Here is a 15,820-nt window from a genome sequence, read left to right as displayed (position 1 = left end):
TCTAATGTTTGTAATTAGGTAAAGTTGAAGTGGCAATTTCTTCTCTGGTTCTTATCTGTCACCTGCCAAAGAGTTTCAGTAAATAAACCTTAAGATGGTGCTGGTTACAGGACTAATTCAGAATCCTCCTAATTCTCCCTTCTGTTCCTGCCTATTTTTCTTTTAGATCTTGGGGGAAACCATAGGACTTTTCAAATAGCATGCATTCATTCAGTCAGTAAGATTAAAATACAAAATGTATTAGGTAATTGTTTTGTAATCTTCTTTGATGAAATCTCTTCATACAAATGGGCATAACTAGATATTTTCCTTCAAGCTGATGATTAGATTTGTCATTTCTTCTGAGCAATACCAATGCCTTATGCTTTTATTACCATGTAGCCCAGCAGAAGAACTCTATTTTGGAAGTACAGACTCAGGAGAGAAGAAAGCTTTGATAGTTTTGACAAATGTAACAAAAAACATAGTGGCATTTAAGGTAAATATCTGAAAGATAATTTATAAGTTATGTGTGGAAATTGAAAGATTGATAATTTTGAGCTTGCATGTTTTTATTTATGATATTTTTAGGCTTGTTAAACTGCCTTTTAGCTCTGAGCTTATCTAAAATGTTCCCTTGAGGTCTGTATCTGTCTATAATATGCAGTAATAGGATACTGTCCAAATTAGTCCCAGGGTTTAATGTTTGTTATTTTAAAAAAAAAATCCTTTTTTCATTATGTGAATAATAAGTAAGAGTGAAAAATAAAGCTATAAAATCAAAAGTGCATTTCCCGCCAAGTGTGGTATATTCTGGAGTATAGTTTATACTGGATACTAACCTGATGCTGAGCAGTAAGTATAACAGGACTGAGCCCACTATTGCCCATATGGTAGGTTTTACTTCCTTAAATCATCTACTTTCTGGATGTTCTTTGATTATCTAATGTTTTTCAATTTCTAAACACTGTTGTAACATGTATTCTAATGTATGTTGTGTTTTTGAATATGGAATATTTATCCTGTTAACCACCTGAATTTAATAATTAACAGTTGGGCTCATTTTTTTAATTTAAGAGGAAGGCTCAGTGACAGTTGGACTGATGAATGTTTCTTCCCAATAAATTGAGGTGCTTTTTACCTGTTGATGGGAAAAGATACATTTTAACCACCAAGGTGGTTTTATAGACTTTATTAACTGGTTTTTAAAAGTCATTTTTCAACCATTTCCCCCCAAAGAGCATGAAAGTTATTATGACTACTGTCTTTATAAACAGGTGAGAACAACTGCTCCAGAAAAGTACAGAGTCAAGCCCAGCAATAGCAGTTGTGACCCTGGTGCATCAGTTGATATAGTTGTGTCTCCCCATGGCGGTGAGTTGTCATCTGAGTGGCTGCAACAGGCTATTTATGGGGGACCTAGGGCTGGGTGATGAGTCAGCAGAGCTCAACTGGAATCTCGAAACTGGACTGTCAGCAAGTCACCTCACCATACTCTGGCCAACTGTAAAACGAGATGGTTGAATGAGTCTCATTAAAAAAATTGAACAACTAAACTTGTTGAAACTAATGCCAGCTGAAATTGAATTTCAAACCACAAAAGTCCTCATCTTTATAGGAGAGCTGCCTGTTTTACAATAGTTCCATATTATTCTTTTTCCTTAGTGTTGTTTTCTAGAACAATGCCTAAGCCACATGCCCAACCCTTTGTAAAGGTTCCTGTTTATGTATTAACTTGCCCTTTTGGAATGCAGGTTTAACAGTCTCTGCCCAAGACCGTTTTCTGGTAATGGCTGCAGAAATGGAACAGACATCTGGCACGGGTCCAGCAGAATTAACTCAGTTTTGGAAGGAAGTTCCTAGAAACAAAGTGATGGAGCACAGGTACTCTTTTTGATTCATAAGCTCTCAAACTGCAATGGGAAAAATCCCAAAGAGGGATGTGCCTACCTGGGCTAGGCAGGCATTCCTTCCTTCTTGCACTTGGCAGACACTAGGCTTACACTGTGGGCCCCAACTGCTGAAAGGCTCTAGGGTGCCCAGGTGAATGGGACCTGGAGTGGCTCTAGGACTGCTAATAACAGAGACTTGCTGGCAGGCCAGTGCAAGATTCTGGATGTGTCAAAATTACAAGCACAGGTATTTCTCTTCCAGCAGTAAACCTTTGTAGGAATGCTCACTTTATGTACCAGAATGTTTGCTGCAGCATTGTTTGTACTAGTGGAAAATGAAAAAGAGCCTAAATGATCATCAGGAAAGTAACAGCAAAATGCATTCGAGAATAGCCACACTAAGGAGTACTCTGCAGCCATTCAAAAGAGTGTACTATGTCTGTTTGTTCTGATACAGGAAAATGACGTCTGATATAGTATTAGGAAAAGAAAAGAACCTACTCACAGAAAAATATGTATGACAGTTACCTATTTAAGAGGAGAAAACCCTGACTGTATAGGCATATTACACATAGGTAAGAGAAGGTTGGTTATGGGTCTTTTTTTTTTTTCTCAGTGTGCCCAGTTTTGCCCCCCAAGGGACAGTTGTTGGTCATAACTGAACAGTGGGATGCTGTGGGCATCTAGCAGGTAGACACCAGGGATGCTACTCAGTGTACCCCTCTGCACAGGGTACACCCCCCACCCCGCCACCGCTGAAGAATGGTGCAGCCCAGAATGTATTGAGGAAGCTCAGTTGAGGACAGTTAAGATGGCTACTCTGATGGTGTTTGAGTAGGACATGAAGGAAATGAGAGAAAGCCACGTAGGTAACTGAGACAAGAGCTTTCCAGGTAGAGAGAACCACAAATGAAAAAGCTGTGTTCCTGGCCTGTGTGAGGAACAGCAAAGTCATTGGAGCCTAAATCAAATAAGGTGGGTGGCAGGGGCCAAATCATTCCCATAGTGAGAACTGCTGACTCTAAGAGGAGAAACCATTACCTGGTGCTGAGCAGAGCCACGAGGTGAGTGACTTACATAAAGGATTCCTCTGGGAGGCTGTGTAGAAAATAGACTGTGGGCAGACAGAATATTAACACTTAAATAGAACCTCCTATATGCTAGTACTGGTGTAAGTGTGTTACTCATATTTATTCATTTAGTTAGTAGGACAACTCTGCGTGCATGCTTGGTCACTTCTGTCGTGTCCAACTCTTTGTGACCCCTATAGACTGTAGCCCGCCAGCCTCCTCTGTCCATGGGATTCTCCAGGCAAGAATACTGGAGTGGGTTGCCATTTCCTTCTCCATAGGGTCTTCCTGACCCAGGATCAAACCCGTGTCTCTTAATGTCTCCTACACTGGTGGGTTCTTAACCACTAGCGCCACCTGGGAAAGTTAGGTGTAGGTAATTATTTTTCTCTATAGATGAGAAGCTAGGAAGTCTATTAATGGCTGTGGTTGATTTTAATCTACAAAAAAAAGAGGTTTTGTAACATATAATGACTGGAACAGAATGTGAGAGGACCCATACTAAGAAAGAATGTTGGAGAGGAAGCAGGGCCCAGAGGAGGAGCTTGGTCACCATTGTAAAACCACAGGGAGAACATTGACCTGATGTGAAATGCCTTGGACGAGATTATCATTTTCAGGTCATTCATAGGTAAGAGAGCAAGAAAAATAAGAAAGGGTCTAGAAAGACAAGCTGTATTTCCACTAGGCTAGGTCTGACTTTTCCCCAGTGAAAGAGGGTAAAAGTTACACTTAGACCTAGCCTAGAGGAATATTTAGTGGCCAAACAAAGGAGGACAATACAGGGAGTCAGGCGGGAAACCAGTAAGTGAGCTGCGCCCTCAAAACCCAGGTTAGAGTATGTTTCATGAAGGAGCAAACTGCTACCAGTGTCTGTCAAAGATGACATGTGAGTGGTGGCCACTGCTGATGACATCATAGAGGTCACTGATGACCTCACAAGGATCAGTTTAGTTGGCAGGAGTCAACTGCCCAAGAAACATAAGTAAAGAGTCTCCTGAAGGTTTGGCTTATTTAGGCAGGACCAGGGTCATCTTTAGAAGGAAGAATGTGTTGTGTTTTGGGTTTTTAGTGGGAGCTGTTTGAGCACTGTTTAAAACCACGGTAAGAACAGTTTCAGAAGGAGAAGCTGACCTTACAAGGTAAATCACTGACCATGAAATTCCTGGGAAAGAAGGAACAAACCTAAAACCCAGGTAGAGGTCAGCCTTAAGTCAAGAGGGAGAAGGGAACACAGATCCTAGATAAGGCTCGTGCTGGTTGTGATGTGTTTTTAAATGGAGTGTTTAGATATTTAAATTTCAAGTTATATTACAAGAGGGCCTACTTTTGAAGTGCTTATGAAACCATACCTTAAAATTACCAGGTTTTTTTCCTAGTCTTATTACATATGAGTTGTTTTGTTGTCTTAATTTTGTAAATCAGTTCCTAATGGCTTGCTGTTCTATAACTGTCAAAAGAGAATCCATCACTTACAGAAACAGGGAGACTTGGTGGTTTAGCACTGAAGGCCAGGTGAGAGCACTGCTTCCCATGTAGAAAGGGTGGTTTCCTTCAGATCCTTAGATTGGGTGAATTCTATTGAATACTACTGAATACCTTATATAAAAGAAAACTTCTCATAGGTTATTGAGGACTGTGTATAATTGTGTTCTTTGATTGTGCAATAAAGCTAGAAGATGTAGGAAAGGAAAAATAATTTCTCCTCTACCCTTCTAAGTTCTTGGCTAAGACCCACTGTATAAAAGACAGATGCACAGGAGAGAAACAGAGAAACTGAAGTTTCATAACATGGACACCTCCTGTAAATGCGAGAGAAACCTAGGAAAACTAAGTTACTCACCCAAAGGGTGCAGGCCATCACCACCTCCAACTGAAGACCAAAGAAAGCCAGTTCTGAGATGCTGTCAGGGAAAGCATGGTAAACATGGGTAAGTAAGGTTATTGTGCCAATTGAGGCAAGTTCCTCTCTTCTTGAGGTCCCCAAAGTATCCTGAGGTTCCTGAGCTTGCCAGGAAGTGACTTTCCTTACTCCCCTAGTAAGGCTGTCTGAAAACAAGGTACCAGGTGAGTTTTTTCTCCAAGTGTCTCTAGTTCCTTACAGCCATCTGCTCATACCTGTCTTTATGCATTTCATTTCCAATAGGACATTTGAGTCATAAACCTTGATAATATAACCATGTTTCCAATTGTGTCCTGTTACAAGGGGAACAGATTCTCATTGAACTTACACAAATAACTGTATCACCATGAAAATGAGAATATCACTAAGTGTTTCCAGATTTTGGAGGGATCAGGTATGGAAAATCATTGTCTCAATTCTGCTTACAAAGGTATAATTTACCAAATTGCAGTAAATCACAGAAACCATAAGAGAAAAAGTTTTCCTTAAATCTGGAGAAACAGAACATTGTATTTCTAACCAAAAGTCATAAAAATTATAATCATTTTCATCAGCTTCATTCAATTCCATGTTAATTTTTGTTCTGCTTGAGTCCAGTTTTTCCATTAGTTCTGGAAATTCCTACCCAGTTCAGTTTTATAATTTTGAAGTTATCAGAAACCTGAATCCTACAGTGTTTGTCAGGGTCCTTTTTGTGAGTCTCTTTGAAGATGAAACATGTTTCTCTACAAATACAATCAAGAAGGTTTAGTATTCTTATTTGACAATGTGTCTCACGTAATTGGGGGCGTCCCTGGTGGCTCGAACAGTAAAGAATCTGTCTGCAATGCGGAAGACGTGGGTTTGATTCCTGGGTCAGGAAAAGCCCCTGGAGAAGGAAAGGGTAACCCACTCTTGCCTGGGAAATCCCATGGAGAGAGGGGCCTGGCGGGCTACAATCCTTGGGATCACAGTCGGATAGGACTGAGCGACTAACACTTTCACTCACATAATTTAATCTATCAAATAAGCCTAAGTGGTTTAATATATTTTTATAATGAGAGAAAACACATCTTTCCACAGAGGCCCTGTGGAAAGTCCCAAAGTTAGTTAGAGGTCAAAAAGATTTCATTTAGAATTTGATGTGGGGAAGCTTGTCAAAAATATCAAAAGGTTTGGACACTTGACTAAATAGAATCATAAATTATTATGGAACAATACTTACATATCCAATTAACCAAAGTGACAGTTAAATTTCAAAGGCAAATACAGATGGTCACATAGTTGTGACCAAAACTTAGCTCTTAATCTTTGCTAAAGTAATCAAAGACCTGATGATAAAGATAACTAGAAACACAGGAAATCATTTTAATACAATCAAATCTTTGATTTCTAGGCAGATTACTTAGAAAGGGTAAAGAAAAACCTTTCACAATCTCCTAGTGGGGGCAGACCAGTAGTCTAATAAAACTGTCCTTTAACCAACAAATGAAAGAAAATTTGTTTTATGTACTTACACTATTAAGCTTATTTTTAAAACCCTTAAAACAAATTTATTCAATTTTAGCGCTCTTGACTATACAAGGTAACATTTTCTCTTCCTCTCTCTTCCCAGCTTTCTATATGCCTTGAGTTTGTCCTTGATTCTCCTACTTTCTCTTCTGAAATAACTAGCTTTACTTTAGGATATAATTACTTTCACTTCTCTTAGTCAAAAATATCCCAACTCTTGCATACGGAGTTATTATACTTACTTCTAGTATTATAATTTTCATAACTCTTAGAAACTAATTTCTAGTGAAAACAAACAAGCACTTGCAGCCTGTTACACCAGCATTCTTTAAACTGGCAAATTTATGAATATAGTTCATCATTTCTAGAAACAGATGCTTCCTCCTAGAATAGTTTTTTAACATGGCACAAGATATGACTATGTCTTATGTATCCAAATATCTTTCATTCTGTACTAAGAAGCCCAAAGTAGATAAACCTATGTTTAGTAATGTTTCAGTATTTTATCTTATTTGGAAATGACCTAGATATTCAATTAATTCCCCGTCATTTAACTTAGCAAAACTCTCAACTCTCAAGCAATCAAAGATATTTAGAAAACTATTTTTAAGAAATATAAAACATCCTCAGTGCTGAAAAGCTCACCTACAAACTTCTTTTATCCCTGTGACTTGTTAGGTCAAGTGATTTAGATAGAATTGTTCAGTCTACTCATAAAAACATCGAGGCACAGTGTCAGCCATCATCCCAAGCTGTTTTTCTTGCTGACAGATTTTGTAACAGAGCTAACATGAGCTTATTTGAGTAGTAAGTCCAGGTAGAATAAAAGTTGCATCTCTTGTTGTATTCATCTTGATGACGTTGAATTAAACCAACAAACTTAACCCAGCTTTTTATTTACCAAAAATTATCCCAGGTCACGTGAACTTGGAAAAAAAAATTGGGGTTAGTTTCTATATTTGAGAGTTCTAGGAATATTTAATTTGAAAACCACTTTTTTTCTTTATGCCAATTAAATAGAACTTTTATTAATTAGTTTTTACAGTACCATGCAGAGATAGAAAAATACCACACATTTGTTAACACATATATAAACACATGTAAACAGAGATCTTAAAGCTTTGGTTCTAAATTTTTAGCCCTGATTTTTGGTACAGTAACACAAAACTCACTAGCTTATAAAAGAACAGGTGAATCCAAATTGTGTTTCTGGCAGCTGGAGTAAGTTTACCTTCTCAGGGTGCTAAGATATATTTTTTAACTGATATATATATATATATATATATATATATATATGTATGTATGTATATGTATGTTTTTTTCATTTGTCCAGTTTCAAAATAGCTCCATTTTTGCCTTCTGATGAGAATCATTTTCCGAGAATTTGCATTTCTAAAAGCTGGCTATCATGTCCTAAAGAAGGTGGGGACAGAAAATTTACATCACAAAGGCACTGAGAAAGTGTCTTTAAGTTTTTTGCCTGGAGTTTTGGGGGTACTTTGCCTAATATCAGAGGTTTAGAGTAATTACCATATAAGTTTTTCCAAGTACAGAACAGTTCTATTTCCAGTGTCCTGGTCTTTGACAATGCCTACAGGTATTTCGAGATATTAATAAATAGGGCAGGTTTTCGAACTGGTTAGGATAAGTGAACACTGAACTGCTTCTAGAGCTGAATTTCTGGCTTTGTAAAGATTTGCAGGACAAAGACAGTTGCTTTTAATGCCTCAAAAAATTGGATTGCAGCCTGAATGATATCAAGGGACTGACCTGCCATCCAACTACATTTTCTTCAATTTGCTTTATATCAGGGAGAAGATTTCCAATTAAGATGGAAATCAAATGATTTCTGTGTTCTGGAGTTTCAGGGCTTAATGCAGCATGCTTTACAAAATTCAGATAAAGCATTCAACAAGGCCTTTGAATGTTCTCCTTTTTCTGAGTGCACAATTCAGCCTTGGACCAATTCACCTTCAGGGAGGGGGTAGGGGAAGCCTTTACTATTGCTTCTATCAGCCTCTGAATATTGGTTTATCCATTTCCTGATAATTTGGGAGGAATTGTGGTCATATTTCCTGTGTGAGTGTACCTGTTTTCCCCAGGGGGCCATCTGGTGTATGTGATAACTACAGTATAATTGTGGATGTTAAGAACACCCCTGCACAGCCAATCAAGGTCCTTGGGAGCGGGGAACTGATCTTTTTAACTCTTCTCTAAATTTGATAGATATTTTCTAAAAGTGGAGGTAAAAAGAACTTTGTCATTTCATCTTGCTAAGGATGTCCCTAAGCTGACTGCCATACTCCTTCATGTCCTCCTTTCAAGTTAGTCTTTCCCTAGATAGCAAAGAAGTTAATTGTTTAGGATGAGAGCTCTGAAACATGTTAAACACAGAAGTTTCTCCAATTCGAAAGATCCATCATTTGGCCATTGACAAGTAACATCTTATGTTACTTTCAATAGCAACCCACACCAATAAGCCTTTTGATGGCTTAACCATGGATGCAAGAGGCATCCCAAAACGGGGTGCTTTTAAAGATGCAGCCCTCACAAAATTCAGAAAGCTCACTTCCAGCGTTAGCCTCAGGAAGCCAAGACCTTCACTGTCACATGTGCTAAGGACAGTGTCATGAGAAGTGTCTCCAGTTTCCCACAAGAATGTGATAATGCTCTCAGTTACAAACCTCCTCATCTGTGACACCGGGTGGGCGCTGTAGGAACAGGACTTCTCCCGCACTAAAGGAGGCAAGGTTGCAAGGACAAGGGCCCTTTATGCCAAACTCCCACAACAGCTGGAAGGATCAGAGAAGGCCGCGTATCACTTTGTGTCTTGGATCCCCAGCCTATGCAGTTGGTCATGAGATGCATGTAGATACGAGCATCATCTAGCTGGCAGCGACCAGAGAGAATACTCTCATTGGTCGTAAAGCCAAGCTCTCAGGACAGAATGAAACAAAAGCAAAGTCTCACCTGTCCTGTGGTTCTCCTTATGCCAACCACCACAAAAGATAGAGATAAAACAACAACCATCTCTGGGAGGAAAAAGGACCAGTAGAAAACAGAAGTCCTGAAAATAAAAGTCTCTACCAGAGTCATGACACCTAAGGAACTAGCTGACACTTATCTTCTCCTGCTAATCTCTATTTGGAAAAGAAGGGGCAAGGTGAAATGTTTACCTTCGTCTCTCAGCTGCCCCCAGAGTGAAATTCGGGAGAGAGGACTGTGGTAAGGATCCTTACCCTCTCTGGCTTCTTCCGTATTTCCAGGATCTCATTTGCAGGGTCCCAAGCGAGGATGGTGTCCCGGCAGGTCCCATGGGAGATTGCCAACCTGTAGGAGAGGAAAAAGACTTCACCCTTTACTTTTTTGGGTTCTTGACTGAGACATCCCCCCAGCCTGCATAATCATAGACAGATGAATAGAAGAAAACAGGAGAAAAACAGAAGTTAAATAGCATGTATAACTCCTGTATACTGGAAGGATACCCAGGAAAACAGTGAAACTCCCTGAAGGTGGCCCATGACATCACCTTAAATATCATCTCCAACTAAAGGTAAAAGATGATGTTAGGGGTGAGGGACTGGGAGGTGAGCAGGACAAGCATGGTATACACAGGTAAGGTTGTCCCACATACTTAAGTCCCCACCTTCTCCACTCATAAGAGTTTCCAGAGGTTTAGTCATCCTCCTCTTTCTGCTGTAGAGAAGGCGACTTCTTGTGTAAACTGTAAATGTCTCTCACAAAAAGGTAACTGCTATTCAGTCCATGGGGTCATGGACTACATTGCTGCAGTCCCTGGGGTCGCAAAGAGCCAAACGCGACTGAGCTGAACTGATTCAGTTTCCAGAACTTTTCCTGTGTCTGCTTTTTCTTAGAGAATAACCAGCTCAAGATAAACCATGTGCCACAGAGGCATACTTTGAGGGGATGACAAATTCTGCTGCCCTTCGAAGATAAATACACACTGAGTGGCTCCCTTAGGTATCTCTGGGCAGAGAAGTGAATGCTTTCCCCTCTGTGACACACTTCTGTGTTTACTTTTTTTCACCTTATATTTTACTTTTTTAATAATTCATTAACAGCTTTAAGAAGTTACGTTTCCCTTGGATTTTCGTAGGTTACGATGCCATATTGTTGAGAGCTATAAACCATCTAGTCTGACATGGAAAGATCACGCCTTTAACATGTCAGTTAAAACCAGCGAAGACCTCTGCCATCAGGTAAGTGTTCTTTCTTCCCAACTAAAACAGTCCTTAATGTTAATCAATATTAGAAATCCATTTTTCCCCACTGACATAAGGAAACCTTTTGGCATAGACATGACAGAAATGCTCTCGTCTTCGTGAAGGGAAACCAGATCAGAAATGGTAAGCAGTGAGTTACTTTCAGAGAGCTGTTTCTTTCTGAAAGCTCATCGAAAAACATGATCTCCCAGAAAAGGTATCATGTAGTGCATTTACATTTGAAAAAGGTGGAGGGCCTCTTTCTGAAGAGTTGGTTTCAGTACCTCCAGGAAATCATAGCTTTGCTCCTTTCTCAACTTGAAAATTAGACCTTTTCAAAACAAGAATAAAGAGAGGCACATCTCCTCACCAGCCAAGGCTAATTCCTCATTGCCTTTCCACCCAGCCTCTCAGAGCACGGACTCTCCCGTACTTGTTGGTGGGGTTTCTAATATTCGTTTGTCACGCACATGATTAATGTACTGATGCAAACCTTTCATCCTCTTTTCCCTCTTCAGCTCAGTCGTTTGGTAGCGAGCACTAGGAAGCTTGAAGACGAAGTCCAACAATGTATCCGGTTCCAGCAGCTGCTACTTGCTCTAACTGTGCTCTTGCTTACCTTTATGGTTTCTTTTTTCTATCTGTTGCACGGTTAAAGAAGTGGGCCTTAGTGGGAGCAAGTGTCGCACATCTGTGCTTCCACCAGAATTGAAACATTCTTGAAATAAACTAGTAGAATAAGCAAACACTGAAGAGATTGATTATGAGAGTCTATGGGTAGTAGTCAAGTAAGTAAAGGCATAGCTGTTGTGTGACTTAATAGTTTACAGATAATTTATTTTCCCCTCCTGAATACTTTTAAAGCTTGTTTTTATCATATATATATATATATATATGTTTATATATATGTATGTATGTATATGTTAGCTGAACAGAAAAGTAACTTGCTTTGTTGCAGCCAAAACACGTCATCTGCTTTTTTTTTTTTAAACAGTTATTATAGCTGAGCCAACTTAGTTTTTCTATACTGTGTATATAGAACAATGTATATTGAAAAAAAAAAAGACGTACTTATACAGAGTCATTTCTGTAACCAGGACTTTGTCATTTTGAGAACTACTAACACATGCTAGTTGATGTTCTTTTGGAATGTACAACTACTTAATGCCAAACCACCTTTAGCCTTTGTTTCCTATCCATCTTCCTTAAAGGCCTGCCTGCCTTTTATTAATCTCAGACTTTGTATTGAACAATCACATTCTCATTGAGGTAGGCCTGGGGAACTAAGTCTGGTTGGATTTTCTCTGAAATCTGTCAGTAACATCTGGAAGGAGAACCTCTCCAGTCCTTTTTATGCAGTTTCATGTTGCTCTCTGGCTGAACACATACCTTTTTGCTTCACCTATTAGAAAGGCCTGGTCCTCCATTGGACCATCTTCACCTTCTTTTCTAAATGAAAGGAGTTAGATAAACATATTTTTTGAAAAGTTAATTTTTGAAAAAGATGCCTAGCAGTATAATTCATTTACATTTCAGTTTCTTGTTAAAATCAGGCATGAGAGGGAAACTTGACAAAAGACTGGAGTATTTAAGAGGGTGGGGAAAAAAAGTGAAACTTAGGTTGTCAGTTCTCCATTTTAGAAGTGAAAAATATTACTTGGTGATCGACTGTCCAACCTTCAGACCAAGGTTAACTGACTTGATCTTCCACCTTTGTCAACAGCAATACTGAGGACAGTTCCTCAATTCCTAACATGAAACACCTCGCAGGAGCAGAGCCTAATAAAAAAGTAGTTTGTTTTCTCATCAATATAACCAGTTTGGGTCCCTGTTGCTTCACATGTAAATCTACTTTATATGAAAGACAAAACATGGTCTGTAAAATAAATTCTGAGTTGTGATTGAGCCACGTTTGGAGAATGTTTTATTCTGAGGTTGCAGTGTTGGCGGCTTTCATCTTGAGAACTTGATGAATCCAAAATGGCATTATGAAGAATGAAAAGAGAGACTTCCTTGAAAATTGGCCTAGGAAATAAAACCTTAAATGGATACTGGTCTGATACTTTGTCTTAATTTGGGTGTTTCTGTTTCAGTTTGTCACCTCCAGACGTGAAAGTGACTGCAGTCCACCCTAAGTACTGTTCATAGTTTCTCCCTGTGTGCACAGCGGTTTCCCCTTATATGGTAGATCGCTGGCTTTACTATAGTCTAATCCCAAATTGTCTATGTGTTTTGTTCTTTTGCAAATAATGTGGAAATAGTCAAAATTGGAAATGTATTATGTTTCATGTGAAAATTACATAAACTCACTAAAATGTTTTTCCCTGATGTCTGGCCAGTTGAATTTAATAACATATCTTGTTAACATTTGTGTGTCTATTAAATGTGACTAAGCAAAATGTACTGAAAATTAACCATAAAATCAAAGGTATCTAAACTTTTGTACTTGTCTTGATTGGTTACATAGATTTATATTTGATTTTATTCTGTCTTCCTTTGATTTTATTTAGTCATGTTTGTATGATTATTTTGAGTACTCTATAATTATTTTTTAATATGTCATTACCTGTTTATGACCAGATTACCAAGGACCAACATTTAGATTTAGAGTGTTTTCACTTGGGAATGGAAATTCACAGAGTTTCCATGAAAACATTAATGAAGTATCATTATAGGCAAGTAGCCTAAAAATACAATTGCTGGTAAACCTAGCCTCCAATTTCATAATATACCATAACTGTTTTTATATCTTGCCACTAATTTTGACTGGATTTAATAGCACTTTATTGTACAATTGCGAAAAAAAAAAATATATTCCTAGAATTGTTGCCAGTGTAATTTCTCTAATGTTCTGGTGCTTTTCATATATTTTCAGTATTTTTATTACTATATTGGTATTTTCTTTGTATAAATTGATCAAAAGATCATGCTTTCTATTTTAATATGTTTTAGAAAAATAATTACATTTATGCAATAAATATCATCAGGAAAAACCTCTGGTCTCTAATTCATAAAGCATCTTAAAAAATAAATGCTCAGGCTCACACTGACCTTTCAAAGATCACATTAATTTCTCCTGGACCTGCTTACCTTTTTATGAGGAGGGCACTGCAGAATTCCAAAGACAGTTGTGGTTTCGGGAGAACCCAACCTCATTGTATCTTGTTTCTTGTCGCCCAGGGTCAGGGTCTGCTGCTCGGGGCTGCTCTCCATTTTCCTGACTCAGCATTGGCCTCACTGTCAGAGCTGGGCCTCCATCGTGGAACATACCACTAGAGCGGCCACCCAAGTGACAATTGCCCCACATCCCCCATCCTAGTACCCACACACCTGCCTGCCTGGCTGCCGGGCACGTGGCAGGAAGTCCCTGCGAGAGGGCATCAGAGCGGCTGGGGGTGGGGGCAGCCCTGGATGGGGACCACAAAGGCCCTGGGGAGTGTGTGGGCTCCTCGCCATTGGAAAACACAACTCCCAAGTGCAGCTCCATAAAACAGAACCAAAAGGACAGGTCCATCTTCTAAACTGCAAAAGAGAGAGAGAGAACCACCTGAGAAATTAAAAATAAAGCCACTAAGACCAGTAACCTATAAGGGAGCCCCGTACCTACCTGGGACAGTGAGGGTGTGACCTTTCTCAAAAGACAGTTTTCTAGGGATCAGAAGAGCTAGAAAAAGATCAGTTACTTTACAGCAACCCAGCTCTCTAGATTTTTACTAGCAACTTGAGGTTTCTTGATGTCAGCACCACATGGGTCCTCAAGAAGCACAGGGCTCCCCTTTTTCTCCTTGGACCATGAGCACAGAACGGAAATCCTCCCATCTGTCTCGACTGGGGCGGGGGTAGTAGGGAGTGAAGGGTTCTGGGTTCCAGTCCCCTCACTGACATTTGATTCCTGCGTGACTCAGGAATGTTCATTAACCTTTCTGCCTCAGTTTCCTCATCCCCAAGTGCCTGTAATTATCAGAGGACTATTTCCCAAGAGGAGTGTGAAAGGGAGGAGATCTTGCATTTAAAGCCACCCTGGAGAGGCTCGCCTGGCTCTGCTGATGGTGCCTCCACCACCTTCCTTCCCAGCCCCTAGAGCTTTTCACACTGGGGTTGGTCTTCCTGAACATCCCATCTCACTCAAAGCCACACATCAGTGCCCCAGGCTTTTCCCTGTTTTGGTCTAGCCCTTTCTTGGTCCATCACTGAATTCTGCTTTCTAGGTGAAGGGACACATGGAGAAAGCCAGTGAAGATCGGCTGCCTTGAACCCTGTGAAGGAGTATCCCCCACCAGTCAGAGGAAGGCTTGTTTTGACGTTTCCTTCCGCCATGGCACCCAGACCCCTCACAACACCGCACCCACATCCTAAACCACAATATTCCACCCAGAACAGTTTCCCCCTATATTTGTTACAATTCTATAAAAATATTGCATAGGATCCTTTATATCTTCATGACAATTCCATCTTTAACACTGACTATAATTACTTCCCTGTGATGTCCGAAGATCCTCTTCCCTACCCCTCTCAGGTCCCCTGCCACACTAAGACTAATCTCTGGCACATGTTACAATATTTGAGACAACTGGTTCAGCTGGCAAGAATATAAAGGAACATCTCCCTGACCCACAGAAATGAGATCATGTACCCTTTCAAGTCTTTGTAGACTTGAGAATTTGAGTGATGCTTGCAACTACCAGTTGTTCATGTTCCTTTATTTGAACAGTGTGAGAAGACGTAAGATCATGTGTTTTATAGATGTGGAAACCAAAAGCCTGAGAACTCATCCTTTTGCCCAAGGTCACAGGCTAGTTGGTTTCAGAGCCAAGAGTTGAACTAGTCTCCCAAGTCCACTGCTTGTTACAACCACTCAAAACTGCCTCGACTGAGCATCAGGTTACCATACTGAAGGACAGGTCTGATAACTTCACATTCCCTAAACAGCAAGAGAGGAAGAGGAGAGAAGATAGCATACTTGAGAAGCAAAGTTGACAAAGTACAAATAACCACTCAAGACCCTTGGCTGGAAAAGTTTCTTGGTATTCTAAGCTACAGACAGACCTCATTGAAAAAGGTTTGAAAGGTACAGGTTAATGTCCTGTTTACTTTGATGGAGGGCTGTGTTGTGCCTCATCAACTGTCAGGTTTATCCATCAGTCTGTAGAAGGGCATCTAGCAGGGGGCAGCTACTAGTTGTCTCAGCCATAGTCTAGTCACCTCAAGGAGTTGTATTTAATGAAATCAAATCATGTAAGTTTTCTATTAAAAGTAAAGTGA

General features: G+C 39.7%; 1 protein-coding gene across 1 annotated transcript in view; it reads left to right on the top strand.

Annotated features, from left to right (window-relative positions):
* MOSPD2 (motile sperm domain containing 2) overlaps positions 1-11,296 on the top strand; it is an 86,691-nt gene extending 75,395 nt beyond the window's left edge. The window contains exons 11-15 of the mRNA XM_052663410.1: positions 382-478; positions 1,257-1,353; positions 1,734-1,863; positions 10,453-10,555; positions 11,077-11,296. Coding sequence (XP_052519370.1) covers positions 382-478; positions 1,257-1,353; positions 1,734-1,863; positions 10,453-10,555; positions 11,077-11,214 — 565 coding nt within the window. The 3' untranslated portion in view covers positions 11,215-11,296. The remainder of the gene's footprint in view (positions 1-381; positions 479-1,256; positions 1,354-1,733; positions 1,864-10,452; positions 10,556-11,076) is intronic.
* The last annotated feature ends 4,524 nt before the right edge of the window (positions 11,297-15,820 follow it).

This window comes from Budorcas taxicolor, chromosome X, assembly GCF_023091745.1.
Source record: "Budorcas taxicolor isolate Tak-1 chromosome X, Takin1.1, whole genome shotgun sequence".
Taxonomy (NCBI): domain Eukaryota; kingdom Metazoa; phylum Chordata; class Mammalia; order Artiodactyla; family Bovidae; genus Budorcas; species Budorcas taxicolor.
The sequence above is the reverse complement of the archived record's forward strand: the minus strand, read 5'-3'. Positions and strand labels throughout refer to the sequence as shown.